The 16,520-nt window shown below is 33.9% G+C and overlaps 1 protein-coding gene across 3 annotated transcripts; it reads right to left on the reverse strand.

The window, feature by feature from the left end:
- Positions 1-1,931: 1,931 nt before the first annotated feature.
- On the reverse strand, positions 1,932-9,228 carry LOC116019870 (lysine-specific demethylase JMJ25). Of its 3 annotated transcripts, none has more exons than XM_031260230.1 (13): positions 7,071-9,228; positions 6,185-6,312; positions 5,776-5,875; positions 5,554-5,686; positions 5,395-5,458; positions 4,438-5,173; positions 3,982-4,311; positions 3,390-3,902; positions 3,232-3,304; positions 3,052-3,137; positions 2,598-2,717; positions 2,424-2,494; positions 1,932-2,221 (listed from the first exon to the last, which is right to left on the reverse strand). In XM_031260230.1, exons 1-13 carry the CDS (start codon positions 8,640-8,642, stop codon positions 2,158-2,160), a joined length of 3,990 nt encoding a protein of 1,329 aa, XP_031116090.1. In that variant the 5' UTR covers positions 8,643-9,228; the 3' UTR covers positions 1,932-2,157. The 3 variants fall into 3 exon arrangements, with proteins under 3 accessions (XP_031116090.1, XP_031116089.1, XP_031116088.1); XM_031260229.1 differs by having other exon boundaries at positions 6,185-6,318; XM_031260228.1 differs by having other exon boundaries at positions 6,185-6,327.
- Positions 9,229-16,520: the final 7,292 nt, after the last annotated feature.

The following is a 16,520-nucleotide window of genomic DNA, read 5'->3' on the forward strand; positions in this document are numbered from 1 at the left end:
TCTGATGTGAGCAGAGAGAGACGAGGATCGCCGTTGAATTCAGGTAGCGCCTGTAGGGTGGGGCGCGATCTAACGGTCCTCATTTATCTTCTATACAATATACCCATAATAATTATTATACGTTTATAGAATAGTTTTAAAAAGTGACAAATATCATAATATTGATTGATGAGATATTGAATATTTCATTTCAATAATGAAAATTCAAAATTTTAAAAATTCCTCAAAAAATTTTATATGCTTTCTGCTAGTACAAGTCATGGCATAGCTGTCTAGGCTGCACCCATTAACGCCTTTTTCTAATCCATTTTAATTTTATTTTTTTTGCTACAAAAAAAAAGTGATTTAGTGCCTTTTTCTAATCCATTTTAAATAATTAATTAAAAAGTAAAATAAAAAGTGATTTACACCCACCTAACGGGTATTCATTAGCAAATTTAATGATGACCATTTCTTCTTGTAGCACTATTTTCATATTAAATTTATATTTTAGCACATAAATAATAGAATCTATAAAGAAAATATTTTTTATTTAAATGACAAATTTTGTTTAGCAATATTTAGTTTAATATTAATATATAAAATTTATATATTTAGAAATTATGTTAAAAAGACTACTAAACACATAAAAAAGTGAAGAAGAAAAAATAAACATGACATGTAACATATGGCAAAAAAAGTAATAAATATTTTATTTTTAAAAAATCCATTGTTGGGTCATTTATTACTAATTGATTAAACCAAGTTGTATTGCACATAAATTCTATGATGGTAACGTTTTCATGCGATTTCCTAATTAATCAAAAGATCCAAGAAAATTTTGAGTCTTTTCCTAAGTAATTAAAAATTTTGAAACTTGTTTCTTTTGTGAGAAACATGTTTCGGGTCTGAATTAAAAAATATATATAAATAGGTCATTGAACTATTTAGAGATATCAATTAAGCCACTGAATTTGAATAAGCTCCAAATTTATCTATGAACCTGAAAAAAAAAAATAAGGATTTGACACTCAACTATAACTTCTCTATTTTATGCTTTTTCTCTCTTTCGTGGTTGTGTTGCGGTATTTTTTAATCATGAAAAATACTATCTGCGTGTAATTTCTAATTTTTTAAATTTACAAATATTAAGAATTTAGACATTATATTTATTATTTTAAGTTAACTTTGTGATAAATCATATGTATTATTTCACTAATTATTAGTGATTTGGCACACTACTTTTTTATATATTAATACAATATTTTTTAATTATGAAATAATTAATATTCATGCATATTAACAAAAAAAATATTTACAATTATACTATTATATTTTATTTCTTTTAATATGTACACATTTTCTCCATGTTTTGTTTCTACTTTTTGTTTCCCGTTTTAGTGCTACATAGACACCAAGCATATCCAAAATGAATTTTTTAAAATACTAATTAAAAAAAACATTATCAATTAATGCTCCTTTAAGTACTTTTAGCATAAAGTGAATATTTTTTATTTTTAGCATATTTGCAATGCTCCATTTTGAGCTTTTTTTTTTTTTTTTTTTGGAACATCCATTTTGAGCATTTTGGCATAACCCAATTAAAAATATATGACAAATTATTCTATAGATCCGGGTCCAAATACGCAATTTATATACTGAATGTTCACAACTAAATGTTCACAATTTTACATACTAAATTGTGAACATTCAGTAGGTAAATTGTGATGAATCAACATTGCAAGGTGAATCCGAGTCCATAATATAACTATTGAAAATACATCATTATTCCATTCTTAGTAAATACTTTATAAAGAATATTTTTAATTCCCAATAATTACTGTGATTTGAAAATGACAACGCATGCATCAAATTTAGTACAAATAATATATTCCATTTTCATAGCACTGTAAATAAATAATTTTTTTTAACCTTAATAGATAATGTCAAGAAAAATATCAATCAATGTTCTATTTATAGTAAGGGCTCACATCATATCATAACCATATTAAACAATGGTATCCAGAAAAAAACTACCATAACTACTTCTCTAGAGTTCTGGGACAAATTAATCATATTTTTGATATACAACATAATATTCCCAAAATGGAAAGCCCTCTATAACTCGGATTACTGCATATACTATATGTAGCAATGGTAAACAAAAAATGTATATTCTCAACATGAAGCAAAGCTTGGATTAAGCAAACCTTCTTCAACATGTTCATCTTCTTCTCTTGACCTGCAACACGAGAGTACAGTCTAACTATTAGCTTAAACTTTTAGTTGATACGGAACATATATTTCAATCAGCACTATGATGTTTTGTATTAGGAAACCGCTTAAAGTCAAGATTGTTCAGTAAATTTATCAAATCTATTTGCGGATAGAATTCGACTGGATATTGTGAGGATTTAGTGTAAGACGAGCAAAAGAAAGCTTACGGTAGTTCCATCAATAGATTCCTCGCCTCATCAACAGCAACCCTAGCGGCATAAAGCGCCAACTTCTTTACCTATAAAGAGGAAGGGCACGTCATAAGGCAATTTTCTACACGATCCATTGTGCAATCAAGTCCATTTTATAACTGCCTAGCTATAAAGATCAAATCAATTTACCTCCAATATATCTTGCTTAGACCTGTGGGATTTGGGAAGAACGCGAAACTCCTCGGTCAACCGGATGCACTCTTGAACGTTTTCGGGGGATACAAAGTCAACCGCAACTTTAATGCAGGACTGAAAAAGATCAACATTCAATATAACATTGTTAGCAATATGGATACATGGTTTCAAGAAAATATATATACACACACACGCACACACTCGGGTAGGTAGCAGGAATAAGGGCATTGAGCCATGCCATTGCACCAAAAAATGGATTATTTTACTGAATCACACACACAAACTCGGATTCAAAGGGAACCAATACAACTATACGAGACTTGTAAAGCATCATTTACTGGCACACACTAAATTGGAGCCGTTCAGCATAAGTAGACGAATAGTGCCATTATGAGGGCAGAGAAGTATTTATTTCTGTTCACGTTATAATTTCAGTTGGCAATTTCACCTGTCTATTTCGAACTTGATGTGGACATCCTGCAGGAATGAAGACAGCCTCGCCCAAGTATTGTTCAAATGTCCAAGGCTCAACATCTACAAAGGGAAAAAATTCCCGAGCTAGTTAGTGCATATATACTTCTAAAAGACGCAAACTAACTGACAAAGAAGACGGGAATATGTATCTTACCGAATTCATCCTTCAGCTGTTTCTTGTGCTTCTCATTCAGATAAAATGTCTGGTCGTGAATAGGATGAGCGACCTAAAGCAAAAAGAAAGGGGTCAGGTTAAGGCTTCAAAACCAATTAACTGCTACATAATTGACAGTAATCTCAACAAATTCATACAGAATTCACAGGAACGTTGTTAATATGGCGAAATTCCTTCCAATGCTTCCGCAAATATTCCGTTAACTTAGGCACATCCTCTCTACGGAAGATGTCCCATAAAGCACCACCATGTTCAACATCCAGACAACCTTTACCGCTTTCAAGAGGATGTTCTGCTAGGGTGATGTCTGCTTCTGGAAGAGCTGAGCTATCGGTGCCAGAATCAGAATGTATCCCGAGAACTAAGGAAGTTGTATCAGGACCAACCATGCACTCACTACTGGGAAGCCGCTCTAGGTCTTCAACTTCCTTCTCACCGTTTCCATTTTCTAACAAGCAAGAATTTTTATCGTCAAATTTTCCTCCGCCACTATATTTGATTTCAGATGTTTCAGACTCCGTATCCTTTTGATTTGCACTGCCATAAAGCTCTTTCAAATCTTCAATCCCGAACTGCTTCCTTAATTTCTCAATTCTTCTTCTTTGCCGTGAAGTAAAGTTTACTTTGGTAGTATGTGTCAGTATATTGACCTGAAACAAAACCGCCATAAGAAAGAGTATATAAGTTGAGATTAAACAATATATCATAAACCAACAGATTTCAGATTACCGCATCGGAGATGTCACAGTGCAGCTTAGACACGGAATCACCTCTTCCGAGTTCTTCTTCTGATCCATAAGCGATGTAAGTTTTAGGGCCCAAATCTGGCTTTAAGGATCCATCGGGGAGCTTAGTAGCTAGATTCAGAGAACCCGATCTAGGATTGGTGTAATCATGGAAGGGAAGCATGGAAACAAATTCAGCATCGTGTCTTGGCAAACATTCTTCGAATAAATTAGTTGGCGGCCAATCCTTCAACTTTAACATTTCCGGCCACCCGTTACGATGCTTGCGTCCTTCTAAGTATCCCCTGAAGAACTGGTGAATATTTATCTCAACCTGCATCACACAAAGAAATTTATAGCCCGACTCAACTAAAAGTACTTTTCTTTTATATATAAAGCCACTAACTAATATTCAAAACTGAAATCCATCTTTTTTCGTGGATACAAATCGAACGCATACCTCACACCAATCTAAGCAGTCAATTGCCTTTACGGAGAAACTCTCTTCGTTCAACTTTTTCCTTGCATTTCTGAAAGCTCGCCACATTACCATTGGCTCCCAGCTGAGGCCAGAGGCCGTGGCTTGAGCATTTCTCACAATAACGGGCTCACCTCTTCTCCAATGCATTTGAAAATGCATAAACTCTTGGTCCAGCAAGTCAATAGCGTTAGGACAATACAGCAAATTATCCTGGCCGTTCTCCCTAAAAGCTGCTCGCCTTACATTATGGTGATCACCCTTTCCCACGGAATTGACGGTAAGGCACATTGGACAAGGTTGCGAGAAATCAATTTCGGGTAACTGACAATTGGAAGTAAGTTCCTCCGCGCCTTTGATTAGTTCACTCACCCAATTAGGTTCAAATATGCACCGTAGTGCTAGCAGTGAAGAACCACAACCACCACACTCCATAGGAGGACAAGGTATGCTACCATCTGGTTTTGCTTTCCAACCGGAAGACATGTCATGTTTCCCCAAGAGAGCATCTGGCCTTTCCCCAACATCTGAAGATGACTTTTTATTTAGAACAGCATTATGATCACTTGGTCTTTCAACAGACTTTGATTGAGCTTCAGTAAGTCCCAGTGGAAAACCACATCTTAGTTCCCGGCAGCAATTGAGACAAATATCATAAGCACAATCAGGATTTGGGCAGTTTCTGTGGAAATTGACAATGGACGTATTGCAGTTGTCACTGTAAAATAAGGATTCATGTCCCATTATCAACTTATGTGAATTAGTAGAAGGCAGCTATTGTCTGGAATATACCAATTAGAATAATTGAACAAAGTTAATTGAATCAAATGCTATAACCACTATATTCAGCCGTGCATATCATGATTTCAATTACGATTATGATCAAAACAGAATACTTTGAGAACACTATAATCTTTAATTGTAATATTTTGCGCATACCAGTATACTCGGTCATCCTCATCAACTATGGACTTTGTTATATCTTCCTCTGTCACTTGGACACCTGAAAATATCAGAGGACAAAGACATCATCAAATGTTTCAAATCATATTTTAGAGCCTAAGGTCACATTGTTCTTAGTCTTTGAACTTCCTGTACCACGTATTCTGGCTTCAACATCTAGCTCAGCCCTTTGCTCTTCTTGGATATGCCTGAGAAGTGGCAGAATATTTAACAGCAAATACAGAGACCTTTGCAAATGCGCTTCTTTATCAGCTTCCTCTTTGTGAGCCTACAAAAATGAAGTTACTTTATATATAGCCCGTAAACTAGAGATAATAATGTAATTAAAAGACAAAAGGCAAAAGTGGGGGTAGAGACCTGTGCTCGTATATCCCCTTGAAGGCAAGTTGTGCAATTGCAATTGCCGCAACAAAAAGGGCAGGCATTCTCAATTTCGTTGTTTGTTCTCTCTGGATACCTATTCAATTGTTGCCAAACTTCATATTTGAGATAGTGCAATAAAAATTCAAAAGTACAGTTCAACGGGGAAACTTCACTAGAAAAGCATTTCAACAAGAAAGCAAAACATTAAATAGTAGGGAATTCAACCCTCATTCCCTCAGTGTACCAAAACATCAAAAAATAATATAAATAGTAATACTCAATTACTCCGTAATGAAGAACAGTAATTCTTCTTCTGACAAATACTGAAAACGAAATTCCTTGGGATAATGGTAATAGCATTTCGTTTTCCTATAAGGCACAACAAGAAGATAGCAATCCTCACCACTTTGCAATGCATTCAAAGCAGTAGCGTTTCTTTTTGCATTTTGAGCAGATGATTATGCCAGCTTTATTGTTTTTCATGCATTGATGGCACATTAGACTCCCATAATCCTTCCAACTGATAGCATCCTGCAACTGTTTTTCCTTTTTTTAGCAAAAGAATTTTGTCAAATAATTAAATAAAATAAAGGACAAGACCAAACTTAGGTGATCCAAAGGAAAGACATTGCTACAGAACCTTCAATAACACCATTCAGTGAAAAGGTAGATCAAATTTCAAATTAGAAGTAGTCAAGTATGGAGTATTTTCTCAAAAGTGCATCCAAATGTTATAATAGTTGCAACAGTCTTATATTACCAGCTGAAACATTAAATAAATATAGTTTCCTTCATCTTTCATGTAAACAGTTAATTCATATCAAATTTACTTCCTAAGCAACCTGACCTAATAAGAAGAACAGTGAACAAGAGATAGCGCAAGAATAGAAAAATCATATAATGCACTTATGCACATCATGAATTTTAACACTTTCTTATCGTATTGAAGGGTTGGATCACCTACTTGACAGTTGAAACAATGTTAACGCTATCTTAATTCAGAGTTCTATTTGATAAATACACAAGAATCCAGGTTAAGACTCTATTGTGCCAAAACAAATTAGATGTTTAACTGTTTTTGGCTTAAAGAAGATGCCCCTATGTCAAGCCAAATGAAGCACGAGGATTTCTCTATTCAGTTTGAACAAGAAAGTGGCTTTTAGAAGCTACTTGGTGTAAGCCTTTCGACTTCTAAAGTTTTCATCAACCGTGAAAATAAACAGTTAACAGAACAACTAAAAAGAAGTAAAGAGCTTTGCAGGAACTAGGAAGGAAAAATTAGTTCTCACTGATATTCTGCGTGAAGTCCGAGTATTTCTTTGTTTGTTCTCACCAAGGCTGTCCTCCATACCGTAAGCAGATGTTCCAAACACAACGACAGAAGTTGTTGGGTCTGCTTGATCCAATTCCTGAACACAGCCTGGTTCAGCTAAGGACAGTTCAGAGTCTACATTTGTGCCTTCACTAGTAGCAATCAGTTGGAGTTTCTTCTTGGAGCCCTTGGGCCTGCCCCGGCCCTTCTTCTGCCTGAGGTTTTCATTTACAATTTTTCTCCCACCATTCTCAGCTGCCAGATTTTTCCTACCTTTTGAACCCTTGGGTCGGCCACGGCCACGTTTCTTGCTCTTTGGCGACTCATGTCCGTTCTCCCACTTTATAGCCCCATCCCCAACTTCAATAGCCCCATCTTCTGCATTATCAATTGCAATGTTCTTTTGCTTGATTTTCTTACCCGGATTGGCAAAAACTTTCTTGCTACTTAGATCATTGGGCCAATCATGTTCATCCTTCTCGTTGATTATCCCATCTCCATTATCATCAGCAACTTCATTAAGGACTCCCCCATCCTCTCCAGTTACAACAATCGCTAATTCACATTCGTTCTTCTTTTCAACAATCATACCACTACCTTCATTACCACCATATTGGCTGTCCAACAAGAGCAACTTCCCAGATTCATCACCTAGAACGGTTTTCTTCTTATTCTTTGAACCCTTAGGTCTGCCCCTCCCCATTTTTATCCCAACTCTGCTAACACTACAGACAGAAAATTCATTTACAATTACCCCAACCTCACTATTTTCAAATATCAATGGTTCAAGATCATGCTTCTTCTCAATAGTCACACCACCACAGTGACCATCAGATGGCAGCATAGCCGCCCCGGATCTGTCACCTAAAACAGGTTTCTTCTTATTCTTTGAACCTTTCGGTCTGCCCCTCTTCCTGCATAAAGTACCAGTAGATTGACTCACAGATGACTTTTCATGACCTTCAACAAGAACATTCGATTTATCCTCGGCCTTCGTTTCAAGATGAATCCTTTCACCCTCATCCTTATTTACACCTCCAATTCCATTACCACAAAAAGCATCAACAGATTGCAACAAAATTTCCCCGGTTTTGTCAATGTCAGCATTTTTCTTATTTTCCCCCAAACCCTCCAGCCCTCCTTGATCATCATTAAGGGCAATCCCTTCGAGATTATCCAAATTTCTCTTCTTAACTCCCACATTCAAATTCTCAGACCCCAAAACCCCATCATGCTTCCGTTTCTGCACCCGCCTAACTTCCGTTTCCGTACTCCCCCCAGCAAGAACAACGCCGTCACCGTGAGACGCCGCACCAGAATTCCGACCACCGGAAACGGCCGCCCCGGAAGTGGAATTACGAAGCCTGTTCATCCTCGATTTGGCAGCTACTTTGCGGTGCCATATCAAGTGTTTTTCACAGTAAACACCACCGTCCAAGGCTTTATTTTTGCACCTCCACCCTACTGTTGAATTAGCCCTTTTACACCTCTGCTTCTCATCATCGCCGCCGACGCCACAGCCACCGCCGCCGCCTTCACCGAGCTGCATGATTCAATCACCCAAAAACCTCTACACAATGCCTATAAACCCCATTACCCTAACAATCACAAAAGGTCCAATCTTTCCTAATACCCAATTCTGAGAACCAAAAAAAAAAAGCTAAAGACACGAAATTTTTGAATGAAAATTGAGCTACACGCCTACACCAACAATGCCCATAAACCCACACCCCCAAAATTCCCAAAACCCCAATCGTTATAAAGCTAAATTCTGTACCAAACAGTAAAAGACACCAGATTTTTTAACCAGAATTGGGCAAGAACAAAACGGGGGGCCGTTGGGTCATCTTTTTCTCCTCTCCTTAACTTTTCAGGCGTTTTTACGCGCGGGTTTTAGCTTCCCTAGACGGTGGCATGAGAGATAAGAAGCTGGGCCCAATTACTAATGAGCTTCACTTGCGTTTACCAACGTTGTCGCTAGCGAAAAGATTATGATTACAGGGAGGAATTAACACTGTATTAGTCAGAGTGTCAGAGTATCCGCCCTCCTGATCGCCGAAATTTCAACCGGCATTTACGAAAAAACAATTCAGGTTTTCGTTGGTGTGAATGTTTCCCGGGATTCGAGGAATCTGTAATGGTAAACCCGAGGTGTGATTTACAAATTGAAAACGAATCCCTTATATAAACAAACTCGTTTGCGATTATATTATCATGCAATTAATACTAACGCCGCGTTTGAATCCTATAACGTACTCCTTAATTTGGAAGGAATTGGATTTAAAAGATTAAAATTACTAAAATATAAATCTTTATTTAGTTTTTTCCCATGCTTCTGCCACCAAAATTTGATCATATGACTATTCATTTGGAATCGTGACAAAATATGTTATCACATTGAATAGTAATTGGTATAGATTTCTATTTAGTTAATTGAAAATTTACTACTAAAGATTATTAAGGGTAATTTTTAATTAGAGCATCAACACCCGTGCAATTTGCGTGATTTTTTGAACAGTACAAATTCAGTAGGTGGTTTTTGGCTATGTGATGCATAGTTTTTGGCCTTTTTTTTTCTGCAAAAACCTTTTGTAAGAGGAAGAAAAATAAAAAGCGCCGAAATAACGCGTTTAAACGCACTTCGCACCCGTTAGGGCGCATCAGATTCTTTGCTTTTTCTTTTTCTTTTTGACGCCGAAATAATAACGTGTTAATAACACTCTGACTAGTAGACGTTGCTTTGCTTTTCTTTTTCTTTCTTTAATTGTCAGATTCTTTTTTTTTTCTTTTCTTTTTCTCTTCCATTATTCTCTCTTCTACATGACTACCTAAAAAACTGTGTAAAAACTCAACAGATGTGGATGCTCTTAACTAAATAAAAATTTACGATAGAAATTCTATATAAAATAATTTCTATTGTAACTTTTTTATAACATGTATGAAAAATAAAATACTTGGTACCAAATTAGAGTAAGGAAATATTTTTCAAATTTTAGAAATTTATTTTTCACTGAAATAAATTCTCCATTCACCAAATAAGTAAAATTTGTCTTCTGCAAGATCACCCTTCTTTTGATAAAAAAAAAAAAAAATTGTTTTGCCTCGAATTTTGAGAAATATTTTCCAATAAAATAGTTTCATGGAACCAAACATGCCATAATATGATAATATTATGAAAATCAAACAATAATTATTTAATAAAATATTATTGTATTTTTATACCATGGTAAATATGATTTTTTTTGACATTATAGAATTTCCATAATATTGAGGTAATATTTTAAATGATCTTTAACAAATTTTATTGATATTATTACTTTAGTATATANTTCTGCAAGATCACCCTTCTTTTGATAAAAAAAAAAAAAAATTGTTTTGCCTCGAATTTTGAGAAATATTTTCCAATAAAATAGTTTCATGGAACCAAACATGCCATAATATGATAATATTATGAAAATCAAACAATAATTATTTAATAAAATATTATTGTATTTTTATACCATGGTAAATATGATTTTTTTTGACATTATAGAATTTCCATAATATTGAGGTAATATTTTAAATGATCTTTAACAAATTTTATTGATATTATTACTTTAGTATATATGAAAATTAATAATTAGTTAAAGGAGTAAATTTCACAATAAATATTTATTCGGTGCTCGGTGTTTAAATTTTTGGTTATGGTATATTTGGTATGTGCTTATGTGGTATGTTTAGATAAATAGATTGAGTGCTAAAGACCTTGTTGTTAAGTTGCATAAAGTGACTTTCTCAAATGGGAAGATATAAGTTCGAGTCTCCCAAATAAAGTTGAATTTTGAATTTACTAAAACAATATAATAAATGCACTTTGTTTCTATTTTATTGAAATTATTAAAATATAAATATTTATTTAGTTTTTTTAATGCTCCCACTACCGAAATTTGATCACATTCATTTGGAATGGTAACGAAATGTGTCATCACACTGAATAGTATTTGGCATAAATTTATATTTAGTTAATTGAAAATTACCTACTAAAGATTATTAAGGGTAATTTCTAATTATAGCATTTACACCCGTGCAATTTGCGTGATTTTTGGAACAGTACAAATTCAGTAGGTGGTTTTTGGCTATGCGATGCATAATTTTTGGCCTTTTTCTGAAAAAACCTTTTACAGGAGGAAGAAAAATAAAAAGCGCCGAAATAACGCGTTTAAATGCACTTCGCGCCCGTTAGAGAGCATCAGATTCTTTGATTTCTCTTTTTTTTTTTTTTGACCCCAAAATAACGCGTTAATAACACTCTAACTAGTAGATGTTATTTTGCCTTTTCTTTTTCTTTTTTTAATTGTCAGATTTTTTTTTTCTTTTCTTTTTCTCTTCCATTATTTTTTTCTTCTACATAGCTACCTAAAAAACTGTGTAAAAACTAAAAACTCAACAGATGTGGATGCTCTTAACTAAATAAAAATTTACGATAGAAATTCTATATAAAATAATTTCTATTTTAATTTTTTTTAACATGTATGAAAAATAAAATACTTGGTACCAAATTAGAGTAAAGAATTATTTTTTCAAATTTTAGAAATTTATTTTTCACTGAAATAAATTTTCCATTCACCAAATAAGTAAAATTTGTCTTCTGCAAGATCACCCTTCTTTTGATAAAAAAAAAAAAAAAAAAATTGTTTTGCCTCGAATTTTGAGAAATATTTTCCAAGAAAATAGTTTCATGGAACCAAACATGCCATAATATGACAATATTATGAAAATCAAACAATAATTATTTAATAAAATATTATTGTATTTTTATACCATGGTAAATATGATTTTTTTTTTTTTGACATTATAGAATTTCCATAATATTGAGGTAATATTTTAAATGATCTTTAACAAATTTTATTGATATTATTACTTTAGTATATATGAAAATTAATAATTAGTTAAAGGAGTAAATTTCACAATAAATATTTATTCGGTGATCGGTGTTTAAATTTTTGGTTATGGTATATTTGGTATGTGCCTATGTGGTATGTTTAGATAAATAGATAGAGTGCTAAAGACCTTGTTGTTAAGTTGCATGAAGTGACTTTCTCAAATGGAAAGTTATAAGTTCGAGTCTCCCAAATAAAGTTGAATTTTGAATTTACTAAAAAAATATAATAAATGCACTTTGTTTCTATTTTATTGAAATTATTACTTTATTTAGATTTTTTTTCCATTAGCCATTTCGCCATAGTATTATATCAAGATTAATATTTTGTGTGTTTATTTTTTTTGGTGAGGAATATTTTGTCTGTTTATGCTTAAGTAAAATATCAAACACTTTGTGCTTAGAAGGCACCTTTGTAGCTCTAATCGAAGGAAAGTCACATGATTGAACTCTGATGGTGGGACAATAGATAGAGAAAGTGTAAAACAAATATTACTTTGTATGTAACAGAGTAATAGTACCAAAAAAATTCCTTTATTCTATCAAAATATTATTTAATTGGAATTTAAAAAAAAAATGCGCCCATCCATGTAAGCAATGAAGAAGAAAAAAAAGAGAAAAATTTATCAATTAGTATTTAATTGTTTTTTGTGAAGTTCGCGTTGTAACTTTGGAGCATCCTTAATAAAAGTTTTAAGATGATTTTTGGCAGTGCTTAAAATTTATGGAGTGGTTTTTCATCAATGGGATGCTTGGCTTTTCTTTGTATTTTTCTCAAGGTCTTTTCAGGAGAAAAAAGAAAAGAAAAAAAAAAAAAAGAGAGAGAGAGAGAACATGGAAGACAGTGCACTACGCGTCAGCTATGGCGCTTCAGGGTGGGTGACAGCTTGTGACCACTCTGAAAATTTGACCGTTGATTTTACCTTTTTTTTCTTTTCTTTTTTTCTCTTCCTTTTTTCTCTCTCTCCTACTTAGCTTCCTAAAAACCTACAAAATACATTGACTATTGAGTATGCTCTTAGTAGCAAATGACCACAAGAAATCCAATCGCTTTACACTTTTACCATCATTATGGATCATAGATTGAAACGACGAAGTACAAAATTCATACTCGTAAGATACATAATTTTATAACATAAGACACATACACATGTTATATGGGCGACGTCGACGTTGAGACAGATTCTCGGTTAGCTTATTTTGCGTTATGTTTGAACTCGTTTAATTTTACTTTTGGCTTTATTATTGATGATTTTAAAGAAGTTGCATCTATAATTAATGGTGTAGACTTCTGTTTTAATAAGCGATCTGTGAATCGTGTTGGTCGTAGCCTTTTTTAGGTACAAGCAAATACCCGGAGTATTCCGGGGTTATCGATCCACAGGGAAGCGGGGTATCAAGCACTAGTTACTAATTAATTCACGAGAAGCTATTCCTACGTTAACAATGGGTATTTATCTATAATTATGAAAACAAAATAAATGAATCAAGGCAAACGGACTTTTATATACAATAGATTAAGAGCGCGATTTTTGGGTGTCAAAGTGTTTAATCACCTAGTGCCAATCTAAAGTGAAATAATCATTCGGGTTCAACAAGTGTGGATGATTGCAATCTAAAAGGGAAAGATTACTCTCGTAATTCAATCCCAAAACAAGGTAATTAGAATACTCACTCTCGTGAGCTATTCACAACATATAATCAAGAACAAGCAATAAATGGAATACCCACTCTCGTGGGCTATTCACAATTGGAATACTCACTCTCGTGAGCTATTCACAATAAATCCCTTAATCAACATGTCATCTCTCGAGGTACAAGAATCAAGTGCAATTGTGGGTGCTCTAATTCATAGACAAATTTAGCAATGAAACAAGTAATTAGGATCCTTAACTACAAGCATCAAGAAATTAAGCCACAATTACAACACAAGTAATAAACCCAAATAGATATTTCATTCAAGCAATTAAAGAACTAGGCACATAGGTTCATAAACACTTATCAATCCAAAAATCCCAAAGAAAAGCTTAGCCTATCATGGCTAAAATAGATAAAGCTTTAAAATAGAAAAGAGAGGAAGAAATTCTCCCGAATGATGCCTCCAAGCTCTTCTCTTTGATCTCTCTTCTCCAATTGATTTTTCCTTTCAAGCTCTTTGAGAAGATGAGAGCTTCCCTTTCTTGCTCTCCTTTGTCCAAAATCCGCAGCCAAGCTTAGGGTTTGAAGAGAAAATGATGCTTTTATAGTGGGTGAAGAATGGGGGGGCAAAACAGACATTTCAGAGCAGTAGAAATTTCAGATCTGCGATTTCTCGACGCGTCGAGGACTTTTCTTGACGCGTCGAGATATTCCCGAACCAAAATCTTGGCATTCTGCCAACTCTCGACGTGTCGAGAAAATTCTCGACGCGTCGAGAATCTGCCTGCAACACAGTTTCGACTTGCAGCCTAATTTTGACCCTTTTACCTTTCGAACCGCACTTTGATGTCTTCATAAGAGTTGTAGCACTTGAAGTCTTCTTTCCAAAGGTTCAAGAATCACCTCATTTGGATATTCCTAGACTGAGATATGGTCCAATTACCGAGGTGTCGCCATGGTAGCGGGAATTACAACTCTTTGGCTCCTTTGGATTGGCTTTTGCTCCCAAATGGTTCTAATGCACTTCTAAACACATCAAAAACATCTAAACCAAGCATTATACCATTTTAAATATGAAAACAAGGAAATAAGCATTGGACACAACATTTTATCACACAATTAACTATAAAACCTACATAAAAACACAAGTAAAATAGGTACAAATGAGAGTGTATCACGTGTCGCCTACATTGTTGCTAGAGAGGCCGTTTTCGTGTCAGGTTACAGACTTACGGGGAGCGGTTTGACACCCCTCCTCTTTTTCTTGAGGATTGTCTTTCTGATTATTTAGTGCATTAAGTATTTTATTTCAAAAAAAAAAAAAAAACTAAAGGCACTAAGCCAATCCAAACCAAGTAATATTATATTGTACAATCCAAACCAAACACATTAAGTAATCTTACATTTCCAAAATCTCACATTACCTTCCTGAGGTAATCATATTACCTAGAGTAATTCAAGATTTCGTGAACCAAGCATGCCCTAGAATTTATGTCCAGAAAAAGCCACATGTCTATTTATTTTCTTTTCCAAGACGTCTAGTGAATAGTGATGGCCAAATTCTCCAATTAAAAAAAAAAAAAGGGAAAGAAAAAAAGAGAGAGCCCATGGCTTCTATAGTCTATCCTAGTTGTTATATCGTGGACCATTGTCCACAAAGTTTTGTGGACCATGGTCCAAAAACGGCATCGGTTCTTTAAGTAAAGAAACATCTACCGTCACATCTTAACAAAGTTCTGTAAATGAATCTACAGTTCATCTCGAATGATACTGCCTCACATTTGTTTTTATATTATCAAATGAAACTGTAGTTATATCGAAATGATGTTGTAGTTGTATTAAAAGAAAACTACAATGTATATAAAATGAAACTGAATAACAATTTGACATATTTGAGTGTATAATGTTGAATGAAACTGTAGTTATATCAAAAAGACATTATAGTTATGTTGAAAAGAAACTACAATGTATATAAAATGAAACTGAATAACAGTTTCGCATATTTGAGTATATATTGTCCAATGAAACTTTAGTTATATCGAAATGATATTGTAGTTGTGTTGTAATGAAACTATAGTGTATATCAAATGAAACTGAATAACAGTTTAACATATTTGAGTGTATAATGTCAAATGAAACTGTAGTTGTGTTGAAAGGAAACTGCAGTGTATATAAAATGAAAGTGAATATGTTATACACATAGAGTTACTTTTTGCAGAACGAGTGTCGTTTCTGCCGTTTCTTTTTATTAATCAAAACAATGTCGTTTTGATGCATGGACTACCATGCATTGTGGACCGCAGTCCACATTAAAATTTGCGAGTCTATCCAGCCAGCCCAAGAATATCCAAAAACATTAATAGGGCATTTGGTTAGGAGGAAAATAATTACAATTCAGTGAAAAAAAAAAAGGTGTGAATAAAGTAGGAATTCAAATTACATTATTTGGTATGGTGGAATAGAATTACTGGGAATAGAAAAAGAAGAAGTGATATAATGACTAAAATGTCTTTGTGTAATAATAATAACCAAGGGTAATAGTGTCATTGCATCTCTTTTTTCATTTCCCACACCCATTGAATTACTATTCAACAAAATGAGGGAATTGCAATTCCGTGGAATTACAATCCCCTTGAACCAAACAATGTAATTGAACCTTTCATTGAATTTCAAAACAACCAAACTATGGTGTATCAAATGGGTTGTAATTGATTTTGTGACTACAATCCACATATACAACAATGTTAAGGGGTACTTGTGGATCAACTTTCTTCCATATGAGCTATATATGTACTTCCAATTCTTACTTAATCACTTTTACTATTTTTTTTCTTTTTTTTTTTTAGATTACAGAGGAGGGGGGAAATTCAG

The sequence above is a fragment of the Ipomoea triloba genome, chromosome 5 (assembly GCF_003576645.1).
Source record: "Ipomoea triloba cultivar NCNSP0323 chromosome 5, ASM357664v1".
Taxonomy (NCBI): Eukaryota; Viridiplantae; Streptophyta; class Magnoliopsida; order Solanales; family Convolvulaceae; genus Ipomoea; species Ipomoea triloba.

Bases quoted from the DNA above. Each gene is read 5' to 3' on its own strand.
- LOC116019870 (XM_031260228.1), bottom strand. From the start codon at position 8,642: ATGCAGCTCGGTGAAGGCGGCGGCGGTGGCTGTGGCGTCGGCGGCGAT. The intron at 6,328-7,070 runs GTGAGAACTAAT...TGCTAAAAAAAG, and splicing joins GGACTTCACGCAGAATATCA to GAAAAACAGTTGCAGGATGC. The intron at 5,687-5,775 runs GTCTCTACCCCC...TCATTTTTGTAG, and splicing joins AAGGGGATATACGAGCACAG to GCTCACAAAGAGGAAGCTGA.